The following is a 25,837-nucleotide window of genomic DNA, read 5'->3' on the forward strand; positions in this document are numbered from 1 at the left end:
TATACTATAACGCTTATGCATCACTATGCTATGATGTTTTATGCTTTTTTCATACTTTTCTATAATATGACGTTTTATGCCTTATTATACTATGATGCTTTTTGACATTTTTATGTATTACTATAGTATGACGTTTTATGCCTTACTATACTATGACGTTTTTTCACATTTTCATGTCTTACTATACTATCATCTTTTTTTTTAATTTAATGCCGTACTATACTGTGACGCTTTTTTGTACATGTTTATGCCTTAGTATACTATGACATCTTTATTCCTTACTATACTATGAATTTTTTGTAAATTTTTTGCCTTACCATACTATGATGCTTTTTGATATTTTTATGTCTTATTATACTATAACGTTTTATGCCTTAGTATACTATGACGTTTTATGCCTTTTTCATCCCTTACTATATTATGATGTTTTTATTCCATACTATACTATGACATTTTTTGACATTTTTATGCCTTACTATACTATGACGTTTTATGCCATATTATTTTTAAATTTTATTCCTTACTATACTATGACGTTTTTGTAAATTTTTTGCCTTACTATACTATGATGCTTTTTGATAGTTTTATTCTTTACTATGGTATGAGGTTTATGCCTTAGTATTCTATGACGTTTTATGCCTTTTTCATTCCTTTCTATAATATGACATTTTATGCCTTAAAACAGTATATCGTTTTTTGACATTTGTATGCCTTACTATACTATGACGTTTGTATGCCATATTATACTATTACGTTTTATGCCTTAACTACTACGACGTTTTTGTACATGTTTATGCCTTAGTATACTATAATGTTTTTTGACATTTTTATGCCTTACTATACTATGACATGTTTATTCCTACAATACTATGACGTTTCTGTAAATTCTTTGCCTTACTATACTATGACGTTTTGTGACATGTTTATGCCTTAGTATACTATGATGTTTATTCACATTTTTATGTCTTACTATACTATCATCTTTTTTATTAATTTTATGCCTTACTATACTATGACATTTTTGTACATTTTTATGCCTTAATATACTATGACATGTTTTTTCAATTTTACACTTTACTATACTATGACACTTATGCATCACTATGCTATGATGTTTTATGCCTTTTTCATTCTTTTCTATACTATGACGTTTTATGCCTTACTATACTATGACATTTTCGTACATTTTTATGTCTTAGTATACCATGACGTGTTTTTTTAATTTTATGCTTTAATATATTAGGACTTTTTTTGACATTTTTTTTGCATTACTATAGTATGACGTTTTTATGCCTTGGTATAGTATGACTCATAACATATATATACATGTCCATATTTCAAGAATGGTGTTATTACATACTGTATGTCACATATAAGAGGATATATTATTATGATATATATACATTTTCTGGATATATGAAGTTATATTTTCATAACATATATGATATACTCGTCTTCAAAACAACATGCTTATTAAAATTCTATGTGTTTGTATATTATTTTTTTAATAATTTCTTTAAACATACATGTGAATTTTTTATATTTACACATTTAATATGAATATATACGAAAAGGCCTTGGGGTGGATACATATTTATGTTACATATGTTTAAATTATAAACAGACATACTAAAATACATGTACAAAATACAAAATACAAAAATAGATGTACAAAATACAAAATACATACGTGATACTGTTCCAATTTCCAACAGGATCATTTGTCATTTTTACATATATATATACAGGCTATGCCTTACATACATATATGTTTTACTTTATACATATTCGTACATATATTTCATAATTCAACACAATTCGACACATTTACATATATGACATTTTTGTATGGGAATTTCTGAATGTAAATTCAGATCTTACATGTTAATAATCTGTTTGGTTGATGGCATTACAAAGTCAATCTCTTTGTTTTGGAGCGGTGGCAGGGTTGTTGTGTCCAATGTTGAGACCCTTGTATTCAAGTGTCATGGATTAATATGGCCATCTTTTGCAACTGTGTACATTAACTTAAGAGTTGAATAAATAATTATGAAATATTAAATAATAGCAAAATAATAAAAAGTAACATTTTAATTGCTATGTCACATCTCAGATCCTTTTCTACATGTACTAAGTTCATATCCTTTAGCTATTTAAAAGTAGCACTGTAATTGTAAAAGCACTCTATCAAAGGTAAAATCCCTGCTTTCAAAATGTTATATGCATAAAACAAAATGAAATATATTAACTGAAAACAGGGCGTTAAATTACCCTTTATTGCCATTATTGTTTCAGGTGATACTTTGCTTTAGTGGTAAATATCCCCAAGTAAGTTTGCAGTCAATCAAATAACCATAAACCCATTGACACACAATGAATATGTGACCCTGAAAGTCTGAGGTAAGAAGGCAAGGCTCTTTGCCCACTTGGCGATCCAAGCCTTGTTTGGAAGGAGTATTTATAATTTCATAAGTAAACTGTATAGTTTAATCTGAAATCAACATAGAATAGAGAGGACAGATGAGACGTCTCATTTCAGCAGTTTATGAGACTGCACAGACAAACTTTAAAAAGGCTAGTGCTTTCAAGAACACACAATAGCTGCTAGATAATAGTAATTCTTTCATATGCATGGCAAACAGCTAATACTCTTTTCCGACCAGCTGAATAATTAAAGGCAGAGTTTCAATGTATATCACTTATTTTAAATGTGATGTCAGCAGATAAATATTACCTGGGTATCAGCATGCGAAACAGACAAAGCATTTGTTTCTGGTGTCTGTCTCGTCAACATCCTTGAACGCTGGGAATGTCCTCAGACTGCAATAATTGCATGGAACCATATCTAATTATTGAGTAATTTATTTATTTATATGTTAAGTGAGGTTTGGACTTTTAAGTAAAATCCACGTCATGCTCTTCATTCTTTCCAGTTAGTAATCGTATTTTATTTATACAACATTTCCATCCTGGAGGAGGAAGCTTCTCGTAAATTCCTCATAGTAGACAAAGTCATGTGCCCCTCTTAGGAATTACTTGACTCCTTCTAAGGAAATAAAAGACACAAAGAATAATCAGATGTTCTTTATGGGCGATCACATAAATCTTACTCTGGTTTTGATGGTTGTTTTTTATGTGGCTCTTGTTGTTTACCCAAGCTGCTCAGAAGGACCACTATAATATGACTTTGATATATTCACCTCTCTTCACTGATATAAAAACAACATTCCTCATCCACTCCGTCTCCATCTGAGCCATCACACAAATTCTCATTTTAAGTATTTTCACTATCTTTGATCAACTTCTCCTTCTGAACTTAATCCACACTGACATGATTGCCCTTAAAGCGTTGCCAAAACTTCCCAGGTTGACTAAAACTGGATGACTCATTTCCAGATCGGCCCTTTGTACACATGCTTCAGCTCACAGGTGATAACAAGTCTTAAAAATGTGGCATCTTGGTAATTTGAATTTTGAACTCCCTTTTAACTCTCAATGAGTTATAACACTAGAGCCAGCTGGGTGAAGAAGAGGAATGAACGTAGTGTTAGCAGGTGTAATTTGTTCTCCGTGCCTAAGGAATTCTTAAAAGAAGCTATTTGACTAATGACATAAGAGATTCATTCCTGGTCCTTTACACGTTTAACAATGCATATTAGGTGCTTCTCATTCTGACATCATGACATGTATAGGCTTGAAACTTGTCCAAGTCTACTGAAATTCAGAAGCCTGCTGCAACTGAGAGGTATCACTTTACAACAGCTTCCACCTGGTCTGAAGTAATGCAATTCTACACCGTGTCATTTGCATTTAATGGGTTGAAAAACACAGTGTGAATATCCATTTGATCCAAAACAATACAAATTAATTCTGTGCAAAGGAGAATATTTTATTTGAGCAGCTACATCAAAGAAAAATTTGACTGTTCCCCAATTAACATTAAATACTTATGGTGACCATAATTTTAGTGCCTCCAGACAAATATATTAAACCAGAGCTATACAGCCATGCTAATGACGCTCTCTGAGGCTTTATTTTTAGGTACTGTGGTGCTTGATGCCATGTTCACCATCTCAGTCTTAGTTATCTTAGTGCCTTGTTGACTATCAGCTGAGGCTGATAAGAGTGTCCTTAGTTTTGCAGGTATTTGGTCATAAATCAAAGTACTGGACAAATTAAATTATTGACCTCATGGTAACCTAGATGACAAGTCAGGGGATGCCCAAAATTATTCTGAGCGGGAATAGTTGTTGACACACTCAAAACTACAAATGTGAACCTCTTGATGGTGCTAGACGAAAAGTCAGGGGATCACTGATGTCTTTAGGCTTCATCCTCTGGGAAACATGAATGTCTGTATAAAATGTAATGCCAATCCATCGAAGTTGTTGAGATTAATTGACATTGGTGCAAATATAAGGGCATAAGGCTGCAATGCTAACGTTAGCCCAAACTAGAAGGGAGACAGCCGAGAGAAGTTGGTGGATAAAAACTAACCTAAGACAAGGAAGACAGAAACACCTGAACATGTTCTCACCCACTGCATCACCCATTAGGTTGAACACGTCTGGGAATTGGACTTTGACAAGCCAGTGATGGTAGGAAATTTCACACTGCTGTTTTAACCTGTGTTTTGTCATGTGGTTTTAAGTGCTCTGTTGTTGTTAACTGTAGGTTGTTTCATTTATATTATTCAGGTGTGTGATATGATGCTTAAAGATTAATGATAATTTATAAACAGACCTCAATATTTCATAGAATGAAAAATCACTCTGTGTCCACACTGAAGTGATTTTCTGTGACAACTGGTAGCAGGCAGATGTTGCCTGCTACCCCTAAAGGGGTTGTATATTTGCATTTCCCTTTGATATACTGTTTTTTTTTTGCCCTTTTGATAAAAGTTAGGAGCCACATATATCGTGAAGATCTACCATAAAGCATCGCTAATCCTTCAATACTTGTGTCAACACATGGTGACTTTGCTGTTACCATGCTCGTTGTTGTCCCTATATAACCCTGATGCATAAAGCCTACAATGAAAGGAAAGGAAATGATTCAGAAAAACAGTTGTGTTACTATGCAACATGCTTTTGCTGAACAGGTACGACCAGCTTTGAATATCTTGCTAACTCTTGGTTCTGAGTTCCTTTTGTAACAAACTTTTGAGGAGAGAATGGTCCTAAATGAACAAAGACTGCAAGAGTGGAGTGAGTTTTCTTTTTTCACATCACAGGCTTCATCCCATGAAGAGAGAAAAATCTCAATTTGATCCCAATATAACAGTGTAAAGACATTAGGAAAAACACTTTAATATGCACCTTATAACCCTATCTGCTTAGTTTTCAACACAAATTATAGTCAGAACGTGTTGCTCCTCAGGACAGGTTTTTATCTAGAAGCCTCTGAAATAACGAAAATAATACGAATGACAATATACAGAATACTATTTACAAAATATCAAAAGGAAATGGGAGAGAGAATAGGGTCTGGAGATAACAGGGGAAGGTAGGAATAATAAATGGTTATGGCAGACTATGATGACAAATGTATGGTCCAGTAGTAATTCTGGTGGAAGTGTATAATCTGTTATTTTTTTAAACAATTTATACAAATGAATTCTCAGGGACACAACCAATGCTAGCCGCAGTGTGGTTAAAAAGAAATTCTTTGCTTGACCTTCTATTTTGATAAACAATTAACAGTTTTAAGCAGAAATTTGAAAACTTTGCCTGTAGCAGTTTCTTTTTTGTGTTTTATATGATTGTAAATTGAATATCTTGAGGTTTTACACTGTTGGTCAGATATAAAAAGCCATCTGAAGACTTCATTTTGGATTATGGGAAATTAGGACGGGCATTTTTCACAATTTTCTGATATTTTATAGGCAAAAAGAATTTTAAATGATAAATCAAAAACCAAATTGTTCGTAGCTCCACGGGCAAAAGCTCTATTAAAAGATGATCAAAAGACTTGTAATAAAGATAAATTATACCTGGGCCAAATTCCACATGAACTTATAGAGCAGGAAAAATACATTATCTCGTAATGATACTTTTGGCAAAGAGTAAAAAATTCCATCACACATAAACAGACAGGCAAGAACGGCCAGACTGCATTTTGTGACCTATATAAAATGAGTTATTTACATGAGCCTGTTCTTTGACAGGTTATTAACATTCTTTGTTGGATTTATTTTTTTTTAATCTATTACTGACCCCATAATTTGAAAGAAAGAAAATGTTTCGTCTTCAAACTTATTCTCTCACTTGGTTGTATCTGGAAAGCACCAATCAGAGTTCAGAATGTACACAGGAGAACCAGTTCTGCTTCTTTACTCTTTATTTAACTTTTATTTAAATCGGTTAAAGGAGCTGAAAAGATCATGAAATTGTGCAAAATCTAATGTTTTGAAGGCTCACAGTTCATGATGATAGTATAGACATTGTAAATTTTCTTAGTTGAATGTCATATTTTGATTGTTTGAACTTGATGAAAAGCTGTTTTGTTTTTTAGCATTAGCTATTATGCTTGAAGCCTTGACAGGTAAAAGGTTAATGCAAATGTTAATTGCTAATTGTTTGTTATTTAATCAGCTCAAAGTTTAGAGATAACAGCAATTATGGCTGGAGTTTTAATAGAAATCAGAGATAAGACCAGCATGCCTAACTGGGTTCATGTCTGTTTTGCTTGTAACTTGTGTACTTCAGCAGACAGAAACTGATGACAAGGATTACATTCAAAGTTCAGACTCTGACAGTGATAAGTGATTCTAGTTTGTAAAGCAGAAAAGTGCAGGCAAATATTGGAGCAGAAAAGAAGACAAGAGGAACAGCAGCAAACAGAGAAAGAAAGTAAAAAGGAAAGTATCAGCAGAAGTTAAGAGAAATGTTTTGGGGTTTTTTTGTAAAACTTTAAGAACTTTAATGCCAATTGTGATTTCAAATTCGATTTAACTAAATCGTTCATGGTCTAAAATAAAGCATATTGCGAAAATTGTCTACGCTCCAGCATATCATTTCAAGATTACGTATTTTTGACCTTTATAGTCAGGCTAAATTGTGAACAATACTGTAAGTCAAATACTCAAACCTGGGAGCTTATGTATCTAGATAAGATGTAAACTATTACATACTGGACTATAAATCACTGAGAGACAGAACTTGTTCCTGTACAGTTTTTTGGCACCTACAACAGAGGTTCCTAATCTGGGGTGAGGCCCACCACAGAGGTTCACAAAATGGATCTAGGGGATTATCACTGACCTAATGTTTGCTTTTTTGTGAGATTCTGTGTAGTTTTACCTTTTAGGATTCAGCTTATAGACATGCACCCCGAGGAGCCACATGTACAAATAACTTTATATTAAGAGGTCATGAATTTAAAGGTTGGCAGCCACTTACCCACAGCATGTCAGCCCACCCACTTGTTTGAAAATGTCAACAAAGTAGCAAAGAAGAAGAAGCTGGATGGTAAATAAATCTGGTTATTGCCTGTGGGGAACCTGCAAGGGTTTTTTACAAAGAACAGAAGCTGGAGTAAAATAGTGTTTGGTATCTGCTTTTCAGAACACCTTTTATTCCTGCAGTGACTGTGATAACACAGCATCAGACCCCAGTTTTTACCCATGTAGGCTACCCGTGCCATGTACTGACTGGAGAAAAGGTGTATCATATGATTTATTAAGATTAATAATAAATCTCTGTCCTTTCTGCTTGACATTGTCTCACCAGTATCATGAGTTTTCATGTTCTGCCTGTTTGTTGTCAGGGACTCTAAACTGACCCTAAATGTGAGTGATGGCCTGCAACTCAGTTTTAACCTTGAGGTACAGTGGTGCTCTCATGCCTTTAGTCCAGGGCATTCTGGGAAAAAAAAACATACAGCTTCATTACTATCACACACAAAAAAATAAAAGAAATTAGGATTACATTTGTTTCCAGTCTAAATTCTGAGCTCCATTTGAAATGAATCACAGTGTGTCTCAGCCTAACTCTAAGTGGTCCAGATCTGTGCAACGCTTTTAACAGCAACAAAACAAAGCAAATCAGTTTTAGATGGGTTTCATTTTTTTTTTAACCTCTGTCACTTTTTGGTATTTTATACAATATATTTTGGGTTTTTTTTTGTCTTGTATGCCACTTCTCTTTTCTTCCTTTAAAGCATTCGGTAAGTTGTGCTTAGAAAAGTCATACATAGTGTTCGCTTGCTTATTTCTGCTGTACTTTATCAAAGTGTCGTCTTTGATTGGGCTTCACTTTTAAGCTTGTGAAATTACTCAGTGAGTTGAGGATCTTTGTAAATGATACCTATTTTGTGTTAATGATGAAACTGCATAAAAAATAGCGACTGTGTAAATTCAGTATTTTGTAACTGGCTAAAGTATACTTTTAAGTATACTTCTCGCCTGCATCAAAGCGACTTCACCAATATACAGTAAAGATATACTTTCCCAATTTTCATCAGTGTCTCATTAAAATTCAAATTAAGACATCCCATGTAGTGAAAGTGGAGGTGAACCAATGTGTTGGATTTAAAGGCCTCAGGCAAAACCTCCCTGTAAGTTATGCAGATCGATTTGTTCTATAATTTCCAAAAAATTAAAGGTCAGAAATAGTTTTTAGTGACTTCCATGACATGCTGCAGTCATTTACAGGTGACACTGCAGAAAAACACTTTTCTACTGCATCACTACAGAAAGGCAGATAAGGAGGAGAATTTTGGAGCGGCAGCAGGTTTGGATGTATAGATGGTGTTGGACTTTTACAATAGGTACATGCATCAAATATTCATAACCTTGTGCCAGATGCACACAGTATATTGGTAAGGTTTAGTGTGACGATTCCTGCTCAGTGCAGTCAGACCCAACACATGAGTACAAAACAGATGAATGACTCATTCTATGCATTGTTCAAGGTTGAAATCTGTTATTTCTTTGGTTGTTAATTCTTATTGTGATATTTCGATTTAACACAGCTACTTGAGACTTTCAGTGCTGAAGTGTATCACACTCTGTGGATGTCTTACTCTAAAAATTTTTGATTTTAAGTCAGGATCTTGACATAATCAAATTTCAGAAGGAAAAATGGCAGATGTCAGTCCAAAATGGTTTATTTTGTAAAGGGGGCAGTTGGAGGAGATGAGAAAACATGGTGCGCTACTAAATGATGATATATTCAAATGTACATGACATTCAAAGGGTATTACAGTTATCACTCAAATTTCCACACATGACGTTAAGTCTTCATTCCAACATGTTTTCCAAATGTAAATGGATAAAAAGTTTTGTATATTTTAAAAATAAAAAAAATGTATCAACACAATAAACCCTTGGGATGCTGAAACAAAAAAAACAGAAATAACAGTTACATGCAGAATGTAGACTGATGAGTTAAATTTCTTGATTTTGGAAATAAAAAACACAAGGTGAATGACTAACACATCTTATTAATTTAGAGAAAATTTTGAGGTGAATCCTTCTGCCCTTTTGTCCCCATCATTAACTCACATTAGCAGAAACTGCATTGTTTCAGTCTTTTATTCACTATAATATAGGTCAATAGGAAATATAAGAAACTGCTATTAATGACAACTTGAGTGGTCTTGGCTAGCCATTACAAACAGCACATATGTGTTGAGATGCCTCATGAAAATGATGGCCCAAAATAAATTACATTTGCCAAAACCTAACGCACAGACTGGTAGGGAGGGGGAGGGGGAGGTTGGACTCGATGTAGGAACAACTGACGGGATGACTAGTCAAATACACTGTGAATGAAGCTCCTCTGGATGTGTGGCGTCCAGAGGTACGGCTGTAGAGTGAGTAAAAAGGTCCCAAAGTAGAAACTGCAGTCTTAACATGTGCCATACTTTAAAATGTAGAGGAAAACACCCTTACGCTCATCAATATGATGAGCAGAAAAGTCCCAAACCAAAGCTTTGAAGTCTTTATTTTTGCTATCGGGGAGAGGAAAAAAATACTCGAAAACAAAAATAAAACACAAAACAGGAGAGGGAGGGAAGAAACGACTCCAGATATTACGCTGAATGCAGAGAAGATGAACTGCACGAGTTGGGTGAGACACTCCGGCACAGGGGGTTATTTCCTGGAGCTAGACTTCTAATATCCAAAAGTACTGGTCTGGAGGACCCATGTTGGTCAAGGGGTGTCCATGGAGGTGCCTACAGCAAAATGCCTCAACAGCAGCATCTTAGCAGGCTGTCCATGAGTGACGCTATGTGCTTCCTGCTGCTTGGCTCTCTCCTCCCTCTGAATTACCTGCAGGAGGGGAGTGACAGCAGGTTGACAAATGGCTTGTGGGCTAGTGGTCTGAATACATGTACACTGATGGCAGTTTATTAGGTACACCTAGCTGAAACTATTGCAGTCTAATACAACAGCCCTGTAAATCCTCCTTCATCAAGGTTATGATGTTCAATCTTTTATTTTAATAGTTTTTAAGCAGCACTGATTCAACCTTATGATTATTTTAGAGAATGTAGTTTGTGGTACTGTTCTGATCTGTATGATGTTATATAGAAAGGTGTTTCTGTTATTTTGCCTACCCTCATTTATATAAATAGGTTCAACAAAATAATAGAAACCCTGTCTGTACAATACAATTCAACATTACCACAAACTGCAGCCTAAAATAAGCAAGAATTGGAATCAACACTAGACTGCATTAGTTTTAGCTAGCTGCCAACTGAGTGTATATCACAGTGCAAATGGCTGTGGCACAAACAAGCAAAAAGCTTTTAAAGCGACAATAAAATAAATACTCTTTAATTGAACTAAAACTAAAAAAAAAAAAATTACTGACTTGTAGCAGGAGTGGAGGCTGAAGCAGAAGCAGAGGCAGAGGCATTGCCTTCCTCGTCACTGTCGTCCTCATTCGACTGTGGTACCTCGGCCTCAGGGATGGTTGTTGCTGGGGTCTCAGGCTCCTGCTCCACCCTGCTCTTCAGGGCCAAGATACGGTGATGTAACGCTGCAGCCAGCTGACCTATGTCCTTAGAGCTACCCTGAAGAAAAGACACATGGGTACAGACATGTCAGCCACACTGAAGAAGGAGGAAAAAAAAACAAAACAAAAAAAAAACATATTCATACTCTTTCATTACATTGCTTCCAACACAGGGGATTGTGATGTTTGAGCCACTGGAAGGCTTTTAATGTGAAACATCTGAGCAGGAAGTGTTGAATTTCATTACTAGTAGTTTAGCTAAATATGGTATTAGAGTGTCATGTATGAACAAGCAACACATGAAATAAATAAAGTAAATTCAAATTCTGGTTTTGTCCAGTGTGTAGAAAGTCTACATAATTGAAATCAAGTTATTACAATGTGCACAAAAAGGTTATTTTCACTTCAAGTAAAGCTCTGTAACTAGTCAAGAAGTACTATTGTGCTGACAGTGAGATATTCAGGTGGATGTCTGTGCTCCACTTCACTGAAACCTCTAATAGTATATTTCTATAATTTTAAAAGAACAACCCGTACTTTAGTCTTTTTGCATTTGTGTAGGGGGGAAAAAGATTAAAATCTCAAGCTTGAACATATATATTGCACAGCCCTAGCTTAGAATTTTACATACCGATATTAGGAAGACCTTGACCCCCTGGTCCTCTGTGTCCATGGCAGTGATTCGTACACTCTTCTCGCTGGCCTTGTCCACCTGCATCTGGGGCCAAAGTTTAGTGTTGAGGATCAACCGAAGGCTGCCCTGGGTCCTCATCACTGGAAAAGTTCAACCACAAACGCAAACAAGAGCAATGAACAACAGGCCCAAGCAGCTACTTGCTTTACCGTTGTTGCAGTCCATATTATTCTACCTGACTATGATCTCAGTGCAGTGTGTCGTCATGAAAGATTAAAAAAAAAAGACACTAGCAGACTATAGGCCTATAGTCCCACAAAGTGCCATTTCCAAGGTGACAGAGAATGTTTATATTTGCCAATATTTTACAGTCACAAATTCATCAACATAAATACAGTGACAAGAAGTATAATATGGCCTGGAGTAAGTGTTGTAAAGCAAAACATATTTCTTTTTAAAAAAATAACACAAAAATCTAAACTTAAGAGGTAAAAGGGCTTTGTTTTCTATCCTTTTTTGTCTAGTTGATGAACAAATATTACACAATCATACATATACAGTGTATTTAAAGCATGCTGTGGCATCTAGTCCATATATGTGTAACGTGGGGAAGGGCTCCCCCTTGTGTTCAACATCACGCATTGCAATAACTATGGCAATGAAGACCACAACTATGAACTCATCATTTAGATAAGTGTTACACATCTCTCTCTATAATCCCATATCTATCTGGCACACACAACCAACCCATCAGAAAACACACACATTCACACCCCCCCCCCAAAAAAAAGATGTTTCTGTACCTAGACGAGACTGTAGCGTGCCATCGTCTGTCGATGCCATGTCGTTGAGCCTCAGCAAACCTCGACCTCTCTCTATCCACGACTGAGCAGTCTTCTCAAAAACGTATAACTTGCACTGCATCTGTGGGAAAAGAGTGCAGACAAACAAGGACTGTTATAGCTGTCTGCCACACTTATTTATTGCATGTCTTGAAATTAAGGGAGCCGCCCTCTACCTGTAAAACATTGCTTTCTGATTCTTCTCCGGTTTTGACGTCAACTTTCTCTAAGATGCACTTCTTGGCTGTGGCTTTGGTGTACGCTGCTGCAGACTCCTCCAAAGACTCTGACACGCTGTTCACTGGAGAGATAAAAACAAAGGTGAGAAATTAGCACCTTGCACCAATTGTCAATGTTAGGTCACTTAGCTTTTCATCAACAATTCATGTGTGAAGAAGTCTGCTATTTTTCCCATGCTCTTGTACCGAGACAAAAACAATATTCTTTTGCACAAATTTTGAACTAGCCAGTGCTGTAGGCTGATTATGAAGAACTCAGGGTGGCAGTCTATCACTTACACCAGAGCTGTAAAGGCTGCTGCAGATCATTTGCAGAGCCACTTGAGCACTGCACTCACATAAACGAATGCCTGAACACGCAGCAGCTAAGAAATGCTGAATTTCTTTTCATTGTCACTGGGCAACGTGGACAGTCACTGTCAATCCCCGAAGTGTATGCTCAGTATTATCACACCAAATGAGATTGCACAAATAACATGACTACTGGCAATTATGTTAAAATACTGACCTTGGTTTGGTGTTGAAGTTCATAATTGGCTAAATATGAAACTAAAAAATAAAAATCTGTATATAATACATATATAATCATGGCCTCCATTGCAGTAAACACATTCATCAAACCAAGTCATACAGTATTGTCACATTTGTAAATGTAACAAGCAGGTGATATTTTATAGTGATCTAAATTCACTCCACATGCAAATGTGACAAAATTCTCAGTTGCACATTATTTCTATTTATCAGTTATTTGCATTCACTGTAAATAAGATGTGAATATGATGGGAAGGAAGAGGGGCAGTTATGTACACCCTTTTGTGAGAAAATGTATGTAACTAAAAGTTACTGCAAGTCCTTCAGCTCTCACAATTCCGAGGGATTTTCCACAAAGGAAACTGCCTTAATGTTAAAGGAAATGGCTCGGATATATCACTAGTGGTGTGGAATTTGTATCTCAGATTACAGATTAAATATTTATAACACCCACAGCTCTTTAGGGAGCACTAATCAAACACCAATTCCCAACTAAATTTGATGCTGATATTAAAAGACTTAATGTAACTTGTCCAATAGATGAAGACATATTTCACTGACTATTTCGGTTTGGATTATTATTTCAGTGCTGCATTTCTGTTAAACTGATTATTTTACCGCTCCAGGTCTCATTTTTGTTGTTTATGGTTGTCATTGGAGTGAAGCCAAGTGTCTCTTGAATCTATTAAGAGTCTAGCCAAACACTAAGCATTTTGTCAGTAATCGGGTGGGCTGTGTTTTTACCCTTCTCTGGGGTGGTTTCCTGTGATGAGGGCTCTGAAGCAGGGGTAGCTGAAACCTCTTTATTTTCCTCATTTGAGGACTCACCCTTGGGGGGACTCTGAAAATACAACAAAGCTGGTCATTGGAACTTGTTCATAGCTCAATCATTATGGGTTTTCAAATTCAGCAAAAGGCAGACCATCTATGCAACTGTATAACTCACCAGAACTCTTTCAGACATGTTCTGCCCAAAAACAAATTTTGCCCCACTGTCTGTACTGTTTGTGGCATTTTTTGAACTAAAAAGGGAGGAAAGAAAAAAAACATTAGAGAGTTGATGAAGTTAATCATAAATGAAGATGAGTTTCTAAAAATACTCAAAGGAGGACACAATTTCATTACCTTGGGGTAGAGATGTACTGTAAGAAATAATTAGTGCCCTCTGATTGAGAGTCCAGTGGCACACTATCCTTTGACTTGTCTTCTGTACTGTTCTCCTCCAACTAGGGAAAAATAAAATCAAATTGTTAAATTTGCAATCGTGCACGAAGCAAGCTTAAAGACAAAAAAAAAAAAGTCACCATTTCCAAATTGTCTAAATCGTATTCACATATTTCTACCACAACAGTTCCAGACTGACCACGACAACTGTATAATAGTGGACATTGTACAAAAACACCGAAGGTAATGCACCTCTTATTAGGAACTGAATTTACAAAAACCTAATGTGGGAAATTCTCCTAGGGAACTGAGACTCATTATTCAGGGTGAAATCTCAAGGAAAGGTGTAGAAGCCCTTCCTCTGACTGCCACTTTTAAGTGTTTGTAATCTGTCTTTTGTTGTCATATGTTTTTGCCTCAGGTTTGCCCCCTCACTGCATATTACAGAAAAAAAGAAAAGGTGAAAAATTAGAAAACAACAAACCTTTGCTCTGTCTTTGATATTCTGACCAAACACAAAAGATATTGCTACATCTGTCTCCTTTTTCTCTCTTCCACCTCCATCTTTGTTATCACTTGCTCCGTCTTCCTCATTTTCATGTTTCTGAAATAAGGAAGAAAAAAAGTCAACTTTTACCCATTTTCACATGTATATTTTTCTATATGCCAGTTTTACAGCAACTACTCTTTGCACCCCTGAGCAGAAAGAAAACAACTCAAACTAATAAATTTCACTCATAATACAGTGATCCATTTGACGTCTAACGTTTGCTTAACCTGCTATAAATATGTTCAAAATTCAGAATACTTCCTCATTTCAGAGGAACCCAGAAATAACCACAAGTTTTCACCTCTTCCGTGAAGAAACTAAAGTTCAGTGGTTTCCCACACATTCTGCAGCCTTAAACAAAGCCTGGACTGAACTGACCAGCATTGTTTTTCAATACCAAGCCTTTGATTATAAACAGGCTGAGATTTAACCACTCACCAGTGACTTGGCCAGGGTGGCCGAGTGCTCTGTGTTGTTCAGGAAGAGGGACTGAGTCGCAGGTGGCCCATCTGATGACTTCTTCACGCCATTGGTTCCACAACTGGAATCTTAAATGTACAGACAGACAGGAAAAAATAATTTACTGTTTTTTTTCATTATCCCAAAGGGAATTTAACCTATAAGGCACAGGCAGAAAACACACAATTCAAGGTTAAATGAATCATCAGGCTAAGAAGATTTTAATGTTTCGAGAATGTTTTACAAGTATCAACTAATGAAGGCGGGCAATTCTAAGCTAACTCACTGGACTCTATATGTGATTTAGAGGGCGGCGCCTGGAGAACTGCAGGGCGGAGGACACTGCGTTGCTGCTCCTTGGGTTTCTGACTTGGGACACCTGCAAAAGACAAAACTTGTCTTATATTTTTTAAATAAAAAGGCGCTCTGGGTCTACAAGTTCAAGACTAGATGTACCATTTCCATTTCTGAGGGGTCATATAAAGGGTGCAAGTCTGTTCAAGCCCTTTTTCCATTTCAATAAACTCATTGTGAGACAATATTATATGAAGAAAGGAAACATCAAACACCAACCTGAACTTGGTGCCTGTCCATGTATGAGAGTTGGTGGCTTTAAACGGAATCCCACAGGCTTCTCCTCTGGTGAGATTGAGCACAGGAGAAGGCAGACATTAAAAAAAGAGTTACACAGCAACTTAAAGGGTATGTTCCTTTTGTCTTTGCACCTTTCAAACCACAGTGCCAGTTACCACAGCAACGCTTGTAGAGCCTCAAGAGTTGTGTTGAGATCCAATTCCTGTGCCATAACGTGACGGGCTCTAGGGCCTCTGATCTATTTCTACCTCTGTCTCTCCATCTCAGTGGCTTTAGTAGCCTGACATGACCTGGCCCTAATCAGTGCTAAAGCAGAAAACCTAAAGCACTTGTAAAAGCTGCATGCCCTTTTCCCTCAACATTTATGAGGCCATTCCCATGTCTAGCGAACATTGATGTTAAATGAAATTTCATTTTCATCCCCCCAGCACAGACCTTATTTTCATTTTAATAAACACAGCTGTACAATCATAAAAAATCAACCACATAAGCAATCTAAAACAGTTTTTTTTTTTTTTTAAAGTCCAATTTATCCAAATGAACAAATCTACCAGCTTGGAAGTTATATAAAAGGTTGAAATTATTACATCCACTATTTTGCAGAGCTTCCATCTGCAATAGTTACTGAACTTCTGCATCTAAGTAGTTTTACAACCAATCATGTTTCATATTTGCTCTGTTCCTCTTTGTTTTCAATTTCAAATAAGGACTCCATGTAATAAGCTTGAAGTGGTTATCAATTATACCCTGTTTGCTCAAGTTGATGCCCAGTCCTCTCTGTAAAGCTGTGTTAAATGGTGACATCACCCACCCACCACGCATCTCTAAACTGAGCTGGTGATAAGAATTATAACCAGACACTAGAAACAGCAGTTGCATTAATTACAAAAAAAAAAAACACAAGATCAATCCAAAGTAAAATTTGATGGGATATTTCATTTTTCCAACATTAAACACATCTTACACAAACACAGTCCCACTCTAGTAATAATTTCAGTAAATCTCAGAACGTGTTTTTTTCTTTGCAAAAAGCATCAATCAATATATTTCTCATCTTGCCTTCTTCCCAGTGTTAATCTCATTCTGTTTTAAGTGATTGCACCACTGTCTATTTAAATATTAATGACAAAAATGCCTCACTGGCTATTGATTCTGATCAGTTTTGCATGTCCCCTCTGATGAAATGCATGTGGTGAACCATAACAAAAATTCTGTCATACATGCTGACCAGTGCACTAACAATGTTTTTGAGTTTAACCCAAACCACACCAAAAAGACGGCACTGGCATGGAATTGAGACCCAAACTCATTCTGTACCAACATCCAATTAACATCAAACTGACCCTGACTTGTACTGCCAAAATAGAGTCCCAAACCCAATGCTCTTTTTTTGAGACAGACACAGAAAGATTTTCCCACAAATTTCAAACTAACATATCTGGGAACCGTGACTACATGTGAGGTCTATACAAAATTAGGCACAGTGGCCCACCAGCGTAAAACATAACTGCCTTATAACCCATATAAACCATTCTTCTGACGTGTTCAGGAGTACTACACAAATTGCAGCCAACTACCAGCACACGACACCAAGAAATCATATAATAATAAACCCTGTGCCTTTAACAATATCAAGGTAAACTGTGCCTTTTTCCCTTCAATACTGGTATAAAAAATTTGGTTGGTAAACTCAAAACTTTTTTCTTGGCTTAACTTGGCAGTTCAAACAGTCACAATGCAGAACAGAACTACATTATGTACAGGCATGGTCGTGGGTCATACAAGGTCATAATGTTCCCATCATGAAGAAGTCTTTAATTTAATAAATTAAGTAAATATCTTGTTTATTTCAACTTTACAATAGCACACATCTCAAATCCAATCATACCTGTGGAAGCTGTACTTTGAATTTTGTAGTCACACATTTTTGCATTTACAGGCAAAGAATACGCAAAACTTCACTGACAGATTGCAAACACTGACGAACTACTAAACACAAGAATTATTTCTGACATATAGTCATTGGGCAATCTTAGTCAATTCATCAATTTGTTGTCATCAACTGTTAAAAAAGAATTACAAGTTTGACCCCTGAAACAAATATTTTTTACTGCATGGACCTTTTAAGTTGTGAAAAGAAACTAATGACGGTCTAGATGTCTCACCTGGCTCAGAGTCAGAGTTCCCAGTAGGAGACTGGCAGAAACTTGAGGGCATGAATACATTGTTCTTGGGAACTGCAAAAGAAGCAGACGGGCATTGCAGTCAGCATACAAATCAATGTGTACACCACAAATAATCAAGTTTAGTCACCCTGTGCCCTTACCAGAATGTGGGGGTGGGAATGATGAGGTCCTTTCCCTTTTCACTGGGGGGCAATAGCTTGCCTCATCTTTATCTGAATCTGAAAGTGACAATAAAATATTAGTATTATTGCAGTTTTAAAAAATTGTTGAGAAACTTAATATTAACTTTTAAAACGTGGCCAATTTGGACATTAGATGTACCTTCTCCATCCTCTGCACTTGAGCCCTCCGCAGATCGCTTAAAGAAAACACAATAAATCTTTTAGTTCTTCTCTCTCCCAAAAGAATAGTCCTCACCATTGCAATCATTAGAAAATTAAGGACACATAAGAAACAACGCTAGGCTGCATCTTGCTGAGCTCACTGATTTTCTGTCTGGAGCTGCAATAATGGATAAAGGTGAAAAGTGGTATCAATTCAAGCAAGATGTGCTTGACATGAGGTCAACATACACTCAGTTGGCAGTTTATGTAGTACACCTGGCTGACACTAATGCAATCTAATACAGCAGCGCTGCAATAAATCCTTCTGCCATGAAGGTTATAATGTTCAGTTTGTTTTGAAACTGTTTTGTAGAGCTGTTGATTCAGCTGCATAATAATTTTGGAGGCTGCAGTGAGTGGAGCTGTCGAACTGTATTGCAATATACGGGCAGGTGTTTCTATTATTTTCCACCCTATTTATATCAGTGAGGGTAGGCTAAAAAACAGAAACAACTCTCTGTATGATGCAATACAATTCAATAGCACCACAAACCACATACTCCAAAGTTATTATAAAGTTGAATCCACACCGCTTTAAAACAATTCTAATAAAAACTGAACATTATAACATTCATAAAGGTAGAATTCAATTCAAGACTTGTATTAAACTGCAGTAGTTTTAGCTAGGTGTACCTAATAAACTGCAAACTAAGTGCATTTTGACTTTTCATAATTCATTCTAGTTAACAATTCTGCTAATAGTGACAGATTTGAATTTAGCAACTCATCTACAATATATGATTTTCAAGAATTCAGTTGAGAATTTAAGTGGTCAGCAAAATAATAACATTAGCTTTCAGCCATGATAAATACTTGAATAACATAGTGAAACTTACCTTCTGTGCTTTATCTTTTTGGAAAACAAACACAGGAGGCGCTATGGCAGGCTTGTCTGTTAAGAGAAGATGTAGGCTAGTCATCCAAGCACTAACTTAGGTGAAAAGCAATCATATTCATGCTTTATGGTTGAAAACAAAATAGTTAAGCCCATGGCATGTTCATTATTTGGCCTTGAGTTTCCCCTTAAAAGTAGTGACAGCATGACTGTTGATAAAGCCTAGAAGGTTATGTGCATCAATACTAATCAGCAGTCTAGCACTTACTTATACACCAAATTGCAAGGAACCGCAATACATCCCAAATGATGCCACAAGTCATACAAAACATTTTATATCGTACAGACTGTCTGACAGATAAAAATTCTGTTTCTCAAACTTACACTGCCTTTATAAGATACTTCAGGTGATGCTTACGGTGAGGTAAAACAACCGTTACAGTTTATTTAAATGTCAGGATTAGCTGGGTCAAAACCTATACTATAAAAAGAGGGAACTGTGAAAACAATCTGACCAAGGTGACTTGAGAAAATACACTTCTATAATGATGATCAATGTCTAATTTCAATCAATGTTAGACAGTCAAAAGCAATCAGAATATACCACCGTTAATCGTGCAATCCTATCAAGAATACCAAGAAGATCAAACAACCATCAAACTGTCAGACACTCCATATGGTCAAACAGTAACTATAACTACTTTCATAATCAAAAGGGAGATTTCATTCATTTTACTCACACATATCATATTATTGCTAAAAGCTATCGTCATAACCAACAAGAATAGCAATAGTCAGGCCAGGTGATAATTTAAATTCACCTCAGGCAACTTAATGCGTCTACCTTCACACGGTAACCCCTGTAAGATGTGTAATCCTATAACGTTAGCAGACAAAGGTTTTCCTCTGTCTGGGTTGGGCCTATTACACTGAGCAGGTGTAGCATCGTTGTCGTTGTGAGCCTTGCCGGGACATAAATGCATGCGGTAATAGCCAACTAGACAACAGCACACAGGCAGGATTGTTTACTGAACCGACATTCAGCGTCTCAATCACAAACCCTCAAGGCTAACACCGTCTGTTTATGTATGATTCACATGTAATGGAAGAAAACATGAAAACGTTGTGTGACCTATATTTAACAATTTAACACCCAGTTTTGTATCTCTCGGCGGCTTGCAGTCAGCTATCTTGGCTGATGAATGTAAGAAATCTAGCGTGCAACACTGATATTCAAATCAGAAATTCATGTAGCCCGAAATGTTCCCGGCTTATGTTAACCAGCTAGCATATACACTATACAACCCGCTCCAGCAAATACTCGGCGCCACAGGTTGTTCCTTAAAGCAGAAGCTAAGCAGTAGCTTAGCTTACTTGCTATAGTTAGCTTGCTAATGCGCTCCATCCCGCATGAGTCATCTTGCCCGACATGCAAGGACACCAAGATTTTAGCTGAATTCCCCTACAGTTAACAGATCGACATGATGACAAGCAAATCTGAGCAGAATTAATAGCAAATGCCAAGAAAGCACTGACTGCACAAAAGCATTGCCTCTTGACTGACGTTTCTCTTTCTACGCGCCTAAATGAGCGTCAAGCAACTGAGCGCTAACTACATTAAATAACAAGGAGAATGCCGTAATGTAAACATTTCCTATCAACCGAAGCAACAAACTGGTATTTCCTCTGTACATTAGCTGTGTGAAGCAAATCCTTCATCTTTGGCCATCCAGGCTTAGGTTTATACCCACATTAAATCATTTAGCTCACCACAAATGGCAAAACACACCAACTATAAATAGCCGGGTGCTAGCGTTAGAAGGTAAGCCAGCTAGTGGCAGGCAGCATTCGAGGGCGTTCCGAGGCATTCCAGGTATTACACACAGCCCAGCCGTTAGCATTGTTAGCCTGCTTGCTAACGATGTAGTATTGTAAACGCCGCGAAGCTCATAATTCACCGGAACTCACAATTAACAAGCAGCCATGTAGTTTCATTTCAGTTATCAAATATGCAGACAGTATACTGGCTCCGTTTATAACGCCACAGCAGCGGTATTGTTTTTCTCATACTGCCACTTACTCACCTTCGTTTGCCAAGTCCGCCATTTTACTTCGACGCTCACACACCCACAACCCACCGCGCAGATAATACAAGCCGAGGCTGAAACGTTTTCAGTGGCACAGAGCATATTGTCACCGTTCACTAAATCTTTGAGGCAACCCACTGCCATCTCCTGTGCCCTCCAGTGAGCCACAAATACATTTTGTGCCCTTGCCTATCTCAATGTATATCTTATTAATTAAACATATTTCAACCAGCCCCATGGAACAGCTTAAAGTTTGCTTGGAAAGCCTAACCTACGACTACAGCAACTCCTTAGGCCCCTATAGAAATGTTATACCATGGTATGATAATAGATTTAAAAAGTGTTACCTGCTATGAGTGACACACAGAACATAACTTCAAAAACTAAACTATTGACGTTAAAAGAGCAAACAAACAATCCCAACTCAGAGTCCTTTTACTAGCTATTTCTGGACCTTTCAAACACATCTCACAGCCTTCCTCAGATTATAGAGTCCATGGAGATAGCTAACTCAGTTGTCATCATCCTTAATGACAACAAATTAACTCCCACAGCACTGAAGAAGGAGGCAACTTGCCAGGAGAGGGGCGTGCTGTGCAGATATGAAATTCTGCTCACAGCGCATAAGCCAAGGAAACCACATAAAAAGATGAAAAATGTCCAGAGGGCAACAATAAATTACTGCAAGTTCCTGAGGAACAGTCATATGTGACAGAGGGAGAGGGAGAGGGGGCTAATAAGCAAAGATGAGTCACAAGAAATGAATTTATAGCCCACACTTGTAAAAATAAAAAATAAAAAAAAGGAGGTAAGAGGAAGTGTTTTCAGAATAGATTCAGTTTGAGTGCCATTCTAGTCTTCAATAGCTTCAATATACAATTTGTGAACTATTTCTTTCTTGGTACTGTTATCCTTGTTTAATTACCTCTCCAGTTTCAGCTGCAGCTCTACAGCCCTCCCCAGAGGCACCACTGTACAGGTGCGGATGGTATTTAGTATGACAGCCAATAATGTGAAGGTAAACAAACAAAGCATTGGTTGCATCTCTCCTGTAATCACTATGTTTAGATTCATGCACACAGGGGCAGTGTTGCCTCGCAGTGAGAGGGCTCAGGTGTTTGAATCAAAGAGAGAGCTGGATAGTCAGAAAAACACTTGTTTAAAAAAAAATGTTCAAAAACAGACATGATGTTCACCGTGATGGATTCATATTATTTTCATACCCCGTGAGAATTGATGAAAGAAAAATAAATTCCAAACTAAAGAAAAAAACATAAAACTTTGGTATGTTCTGGAAAATAGTCTGAATAATGTTGAAAATGAGATAATACTAATTATCCTAAATTAACGGACTCAATTAAAGATAGCTAGTTTAATCATTTACAGTCACACTGTGTCCTTGAAGTCTAAGAAACATGTTGAACACATTTTCAACCTCATAAAACATCTACAAAGCTTTTTAAAAATGTTTTGAAACAGGATCTTTTTTACATCATCTTCTCTTTTATTGGTGCCTTGGTATCTTCTATGGAGGCCACATTCCCTGCGCTGTGAATCAAACATGAAAACATCACAGACTGTTCTGTAGTGCTGATTGTTTCCCAGAGCTGTAAACAAAAAGCCTCTCTGTTATGACTGAAAGAGACACTTCCTCAGAGATTTAGGGACTCTAGAAAAAAGCAAGAATGAATCCAAATTCTAACACTTTTCAGTTCTTCTTTTCTGAGCACTACTGACATTTGTGTCTGATCAAGATATTTTCATATGGATGTATGTGTTCGTTTTCAATGTAAAGCCAATGCAGGTCCCTTCACCTGCCACCAGAGGGCAAACAAGCACAGACAGTTACCTCCTCCCACATATTCTGTATCGGCTTGTTCAAACACCTCATTGTTAACATGACATAACATAACATAACATAACATAACATAACATAACATAACATAACATAACATGACATGACATGACATGACATGACATGACATAACATAACATAACATAACATAACATAATCTAAGATTGGTTTTGTGGTTTTGTTTTGTTTTGAGTTTTCTTCCATGCAGGCAACATCAGTATGTTCTTAACTTGGTTATGGGTTCATAGCAGCATAAATTGTTTGGACATACTCACATTTCTTAATTTCTGTAATTCCAAACTCTTAAAATGCCGCCTTTCCCACCAGCTGTTTTTTTTTTTAACAAGACCTGATATTATCAGAAAATGACATTGTAATCTGGAAATAATAAGGAAATCATTTTATGATCTTGCGATAATGGGATTAAAACACAAATTACAGTCCCAGCTGCTCTCTGTTGACGAATGAAACCTATTCTTTGTCATACTCTCTCTCTCTCCCTCTCTCTCTCATAAACTGTTTCTCTATACTATATGAGTATATGAAATCCTTCCTTTTAGGAAATGACCAAATGCCAGGAGCCAGATAAAGAAAACATTTAGGCAGAAATCACTGGGCAAATATGGCACAGATTATACCAGCTATTTGTCTTGTTAGTTCAATTATGGTTAAGGAACACTGCATAGAACACATTTCATATCAAGAATTTGTATTGCTCAATGTTAACCAAAAGTTTTCGGAAAGAGTCATTCAAATTTGCCTTCAGGCTCAACTCAAACAAGCCACTGCATGTGTTTATCTTATTTGCCACAGAAAACCCTCATCTGGCAGAGGAGCTTGGCTTGTACTTTGAGCCATAACAGTTTTGTTTCTGTTTCTGCCCATCACCATGGGAATTAGCTAATGTCCACAGTCTATCATTGAGTTACTATAGGCCAAGGAACTTAACCCTTACTAAGCTGTAATTATATACGCCAGCTAGGATGTTTTTTGTGCTTGACAAAATTGTCTGTTACTATCCAGTATTGCAGATTTCCAAACAGTCCCTGTAACATTGTTCAAATATTAAAACTGGCTACCTCATTTCCGAATCCATCCTCTCCTCTTTATGTGTGTGATATCTGCATAATGATATGTGTTCCTTGAAGTAATGTAAGACCACCTCAGACACACTCTGTTACATAACAGACTTCTTTTTTTTCATATGACTGTAACGAACACCTAAAGATAAAACCCAGGGAAAATTGACTGGGAAAGCACATGGGTAATTATAACACACTCACTCTTCCATGTAACCCCAAAACTATCATATTTGTTGAGTAGGATTATATCTGATCTCATCCTCTGAGCAGGGTCATCTGAAGAACACAGATTCTGGTTAATGCTAAATACAGCCGAGTGATGAATAAATCACAATATAATAAAAATGTTGGTTTGAAAACTGTCCTCAATAGTGTAGTGTAACCGCCAAAAATTTGGCAATTTAGCCACATTTGGACAGAGGTGTACAGAGTTGCTTACTCACATGAGTTTTCATGTTGAACAAATCATACAATGCCAATGTAGCAGGTGAGACTTGCGGTGTGCTCCACAGGTCAACAACAATTTACCAGTTCCAGAAGGAATTTTAATATTGTTAAAGTCTAGTGCCAACATTTTGAAAATGATTCCTCACTTCAATATCTGTGACAACTACAGTTGAGGTTAAGAAAAGTTCATGGTGGGTTAAAAAAAAAAAAAAAAAGAAATATTAATCGCAGGTCTGTGACTTGACAGGAACTCCAGTTTTCCAGATGTAATACACACCCATCAACCAACCTGATTATTCACTTTGCTACATAAAATTTATTATACATTGGCACAGAATGTTAATAGATGTGTCTAGTATTAATTGCAAGCAAAACTGGGTTATGTGTCTAACTATGGCAGCTTCTGGCGAGAAGAAAAATCTCACAAATATGCTCATTTTCATCCGTGAGGCATTGGGTAGTGAATGTCAATCTGCGTAGAAATAATTTTGGAAAATCTAATTTTGAAAATAAAAAAATCCCACTAAACAGGTAGTGTAAGTCTGGGAAAACAGTGTATCTTCAGTGGTTTTATCACATAAAACCTCCTCTATCTGTCATTCATAACCATTGGTTTGCTCTTAAATCTGACCACTCAGCGTCTAATGTCCTGCACTTAACTTCCTGTCACAAAAGGAATCACAACTAATAGAAATAAGGACACTCTGGTAAGTTTGGTACCTTTAATATTACAATGAATATACTTCTGTTTTTGTTTCTGTTGTTGTATTTTTTACCTCTGGTGATTAGATTGTTTTGTTGGTGGTATCTGAAAAGAAATGACTGGGTTGTGACAAGTTTACTGTCTACATTCATGACATTCCCTTACCTAAAAAAATTAGGTTACGAAGTTACACTTATCAAATGAACTTTTCTCCTGACCCCTTTGGCGTTAACATAGAAGTTTTGCTCTGTACATTCATTGCTCGTAGAAAAGAGAAAAACT

The 25,837-nt window shown here is 36.7% G+C and overlaps 1 protein-coding gene across 3 annotated transcripts; it reads right to left on the reverse strand.

The window, feature by feature from the left end:
• Nucleotides 1–9,090: 9,090 nt before the first annotated feature.
• ranbp3b (RAN binding protein 3b) lies at nt 9,091–21,590 on the reverse strand. Of its 3 annotated transcripts, XM_023425406.2 has the most exons (17): nt 21,466–21,589; nt 19,383–19,438; nt 18,485–18,521; nt 18,304–18,381; nt 18,143–18,214; nt 15,957–16,022; nt 15,670–15,762; nt 15,363–15,472; nt 14,859–14,978; nt 14,336–14,436; nt 14,157–14,232; nt 13,955–14,051; nt 12,617–12,741; nt 12,402–12,522; nt 11,596–11,738; nt 10,821–11,022; nt 9,091–10,276 (listed from the first exon to the last, which is right to left on the reverse strand). In XM_023425406.2, the coding sequence occupies exons 1-17, from the start codon at nt 21,485–21,487 to the stop codon at nt 10,233–10,235; spliced, it is 1,563 nt and encodes a 520-aa protein (XP_023281174.1). In that variant the 5' UTR covers nt 21,488–21,589; the 3' UTR covers nt 9,091–10,232. The 3 variants fall into 3 exon arrangements, with proteins under 3 accessions (XP_023281174.1, XP_023281176.1, XP_087035176.1); XM_023425408.2 differs by lacking the exon at nt 15,670–15,762 and having other exon boundaries at nt 21,466–21,590; XM_087179050.1 differs by lacking the exon at nt 21,466–21,589 and having other exon boundaries at nt 19,383–19,481.
• Between the last annotated feature and the right edge of the window lie 4,247 nt (nt 21,591–25,837).

Source organism: Seriola lalandi, unplaced genomic scaffold, assembly GCF_002814215.2.
Source record: "Seriola lalandi dorsalis isolate HSWRI2012SDOR001 ecotype SW California unplaced genomic scaffold, Sedor1 jcf7180002054777, whole genome shotgun sequence".
Taxonomy (NCBI): domain Eukaryota; kingdom Metazoa; phylum Chordata; class Actinopteri; order Carangiformes; family Carangidae; genus Seriola; species Seriola lalandi.

Coding starts and splice junctions, on each gene's coding strand:
- ranbp3b (XM_087179050.1), bottom strand. CDS start 19,466: ATGACTAGCCTACATCTTCTCTTAACAGACAAGCCTGCCATAGCGCCT. Junction 16,023..18,142: donor GAACTCTGACTCTGAGCCAG/GTGAGACATCTA, acceptor CAATCTCACCAG/AGGAGAAGCCTGTGGGATTC. Junction 14,979..15,362: donor CCACCCTGGCCAAGTCACTG/GTGAGTGGTTAA, acceptor TCCTTATTTCAG/AAACATGAAAATGAGGAAGA.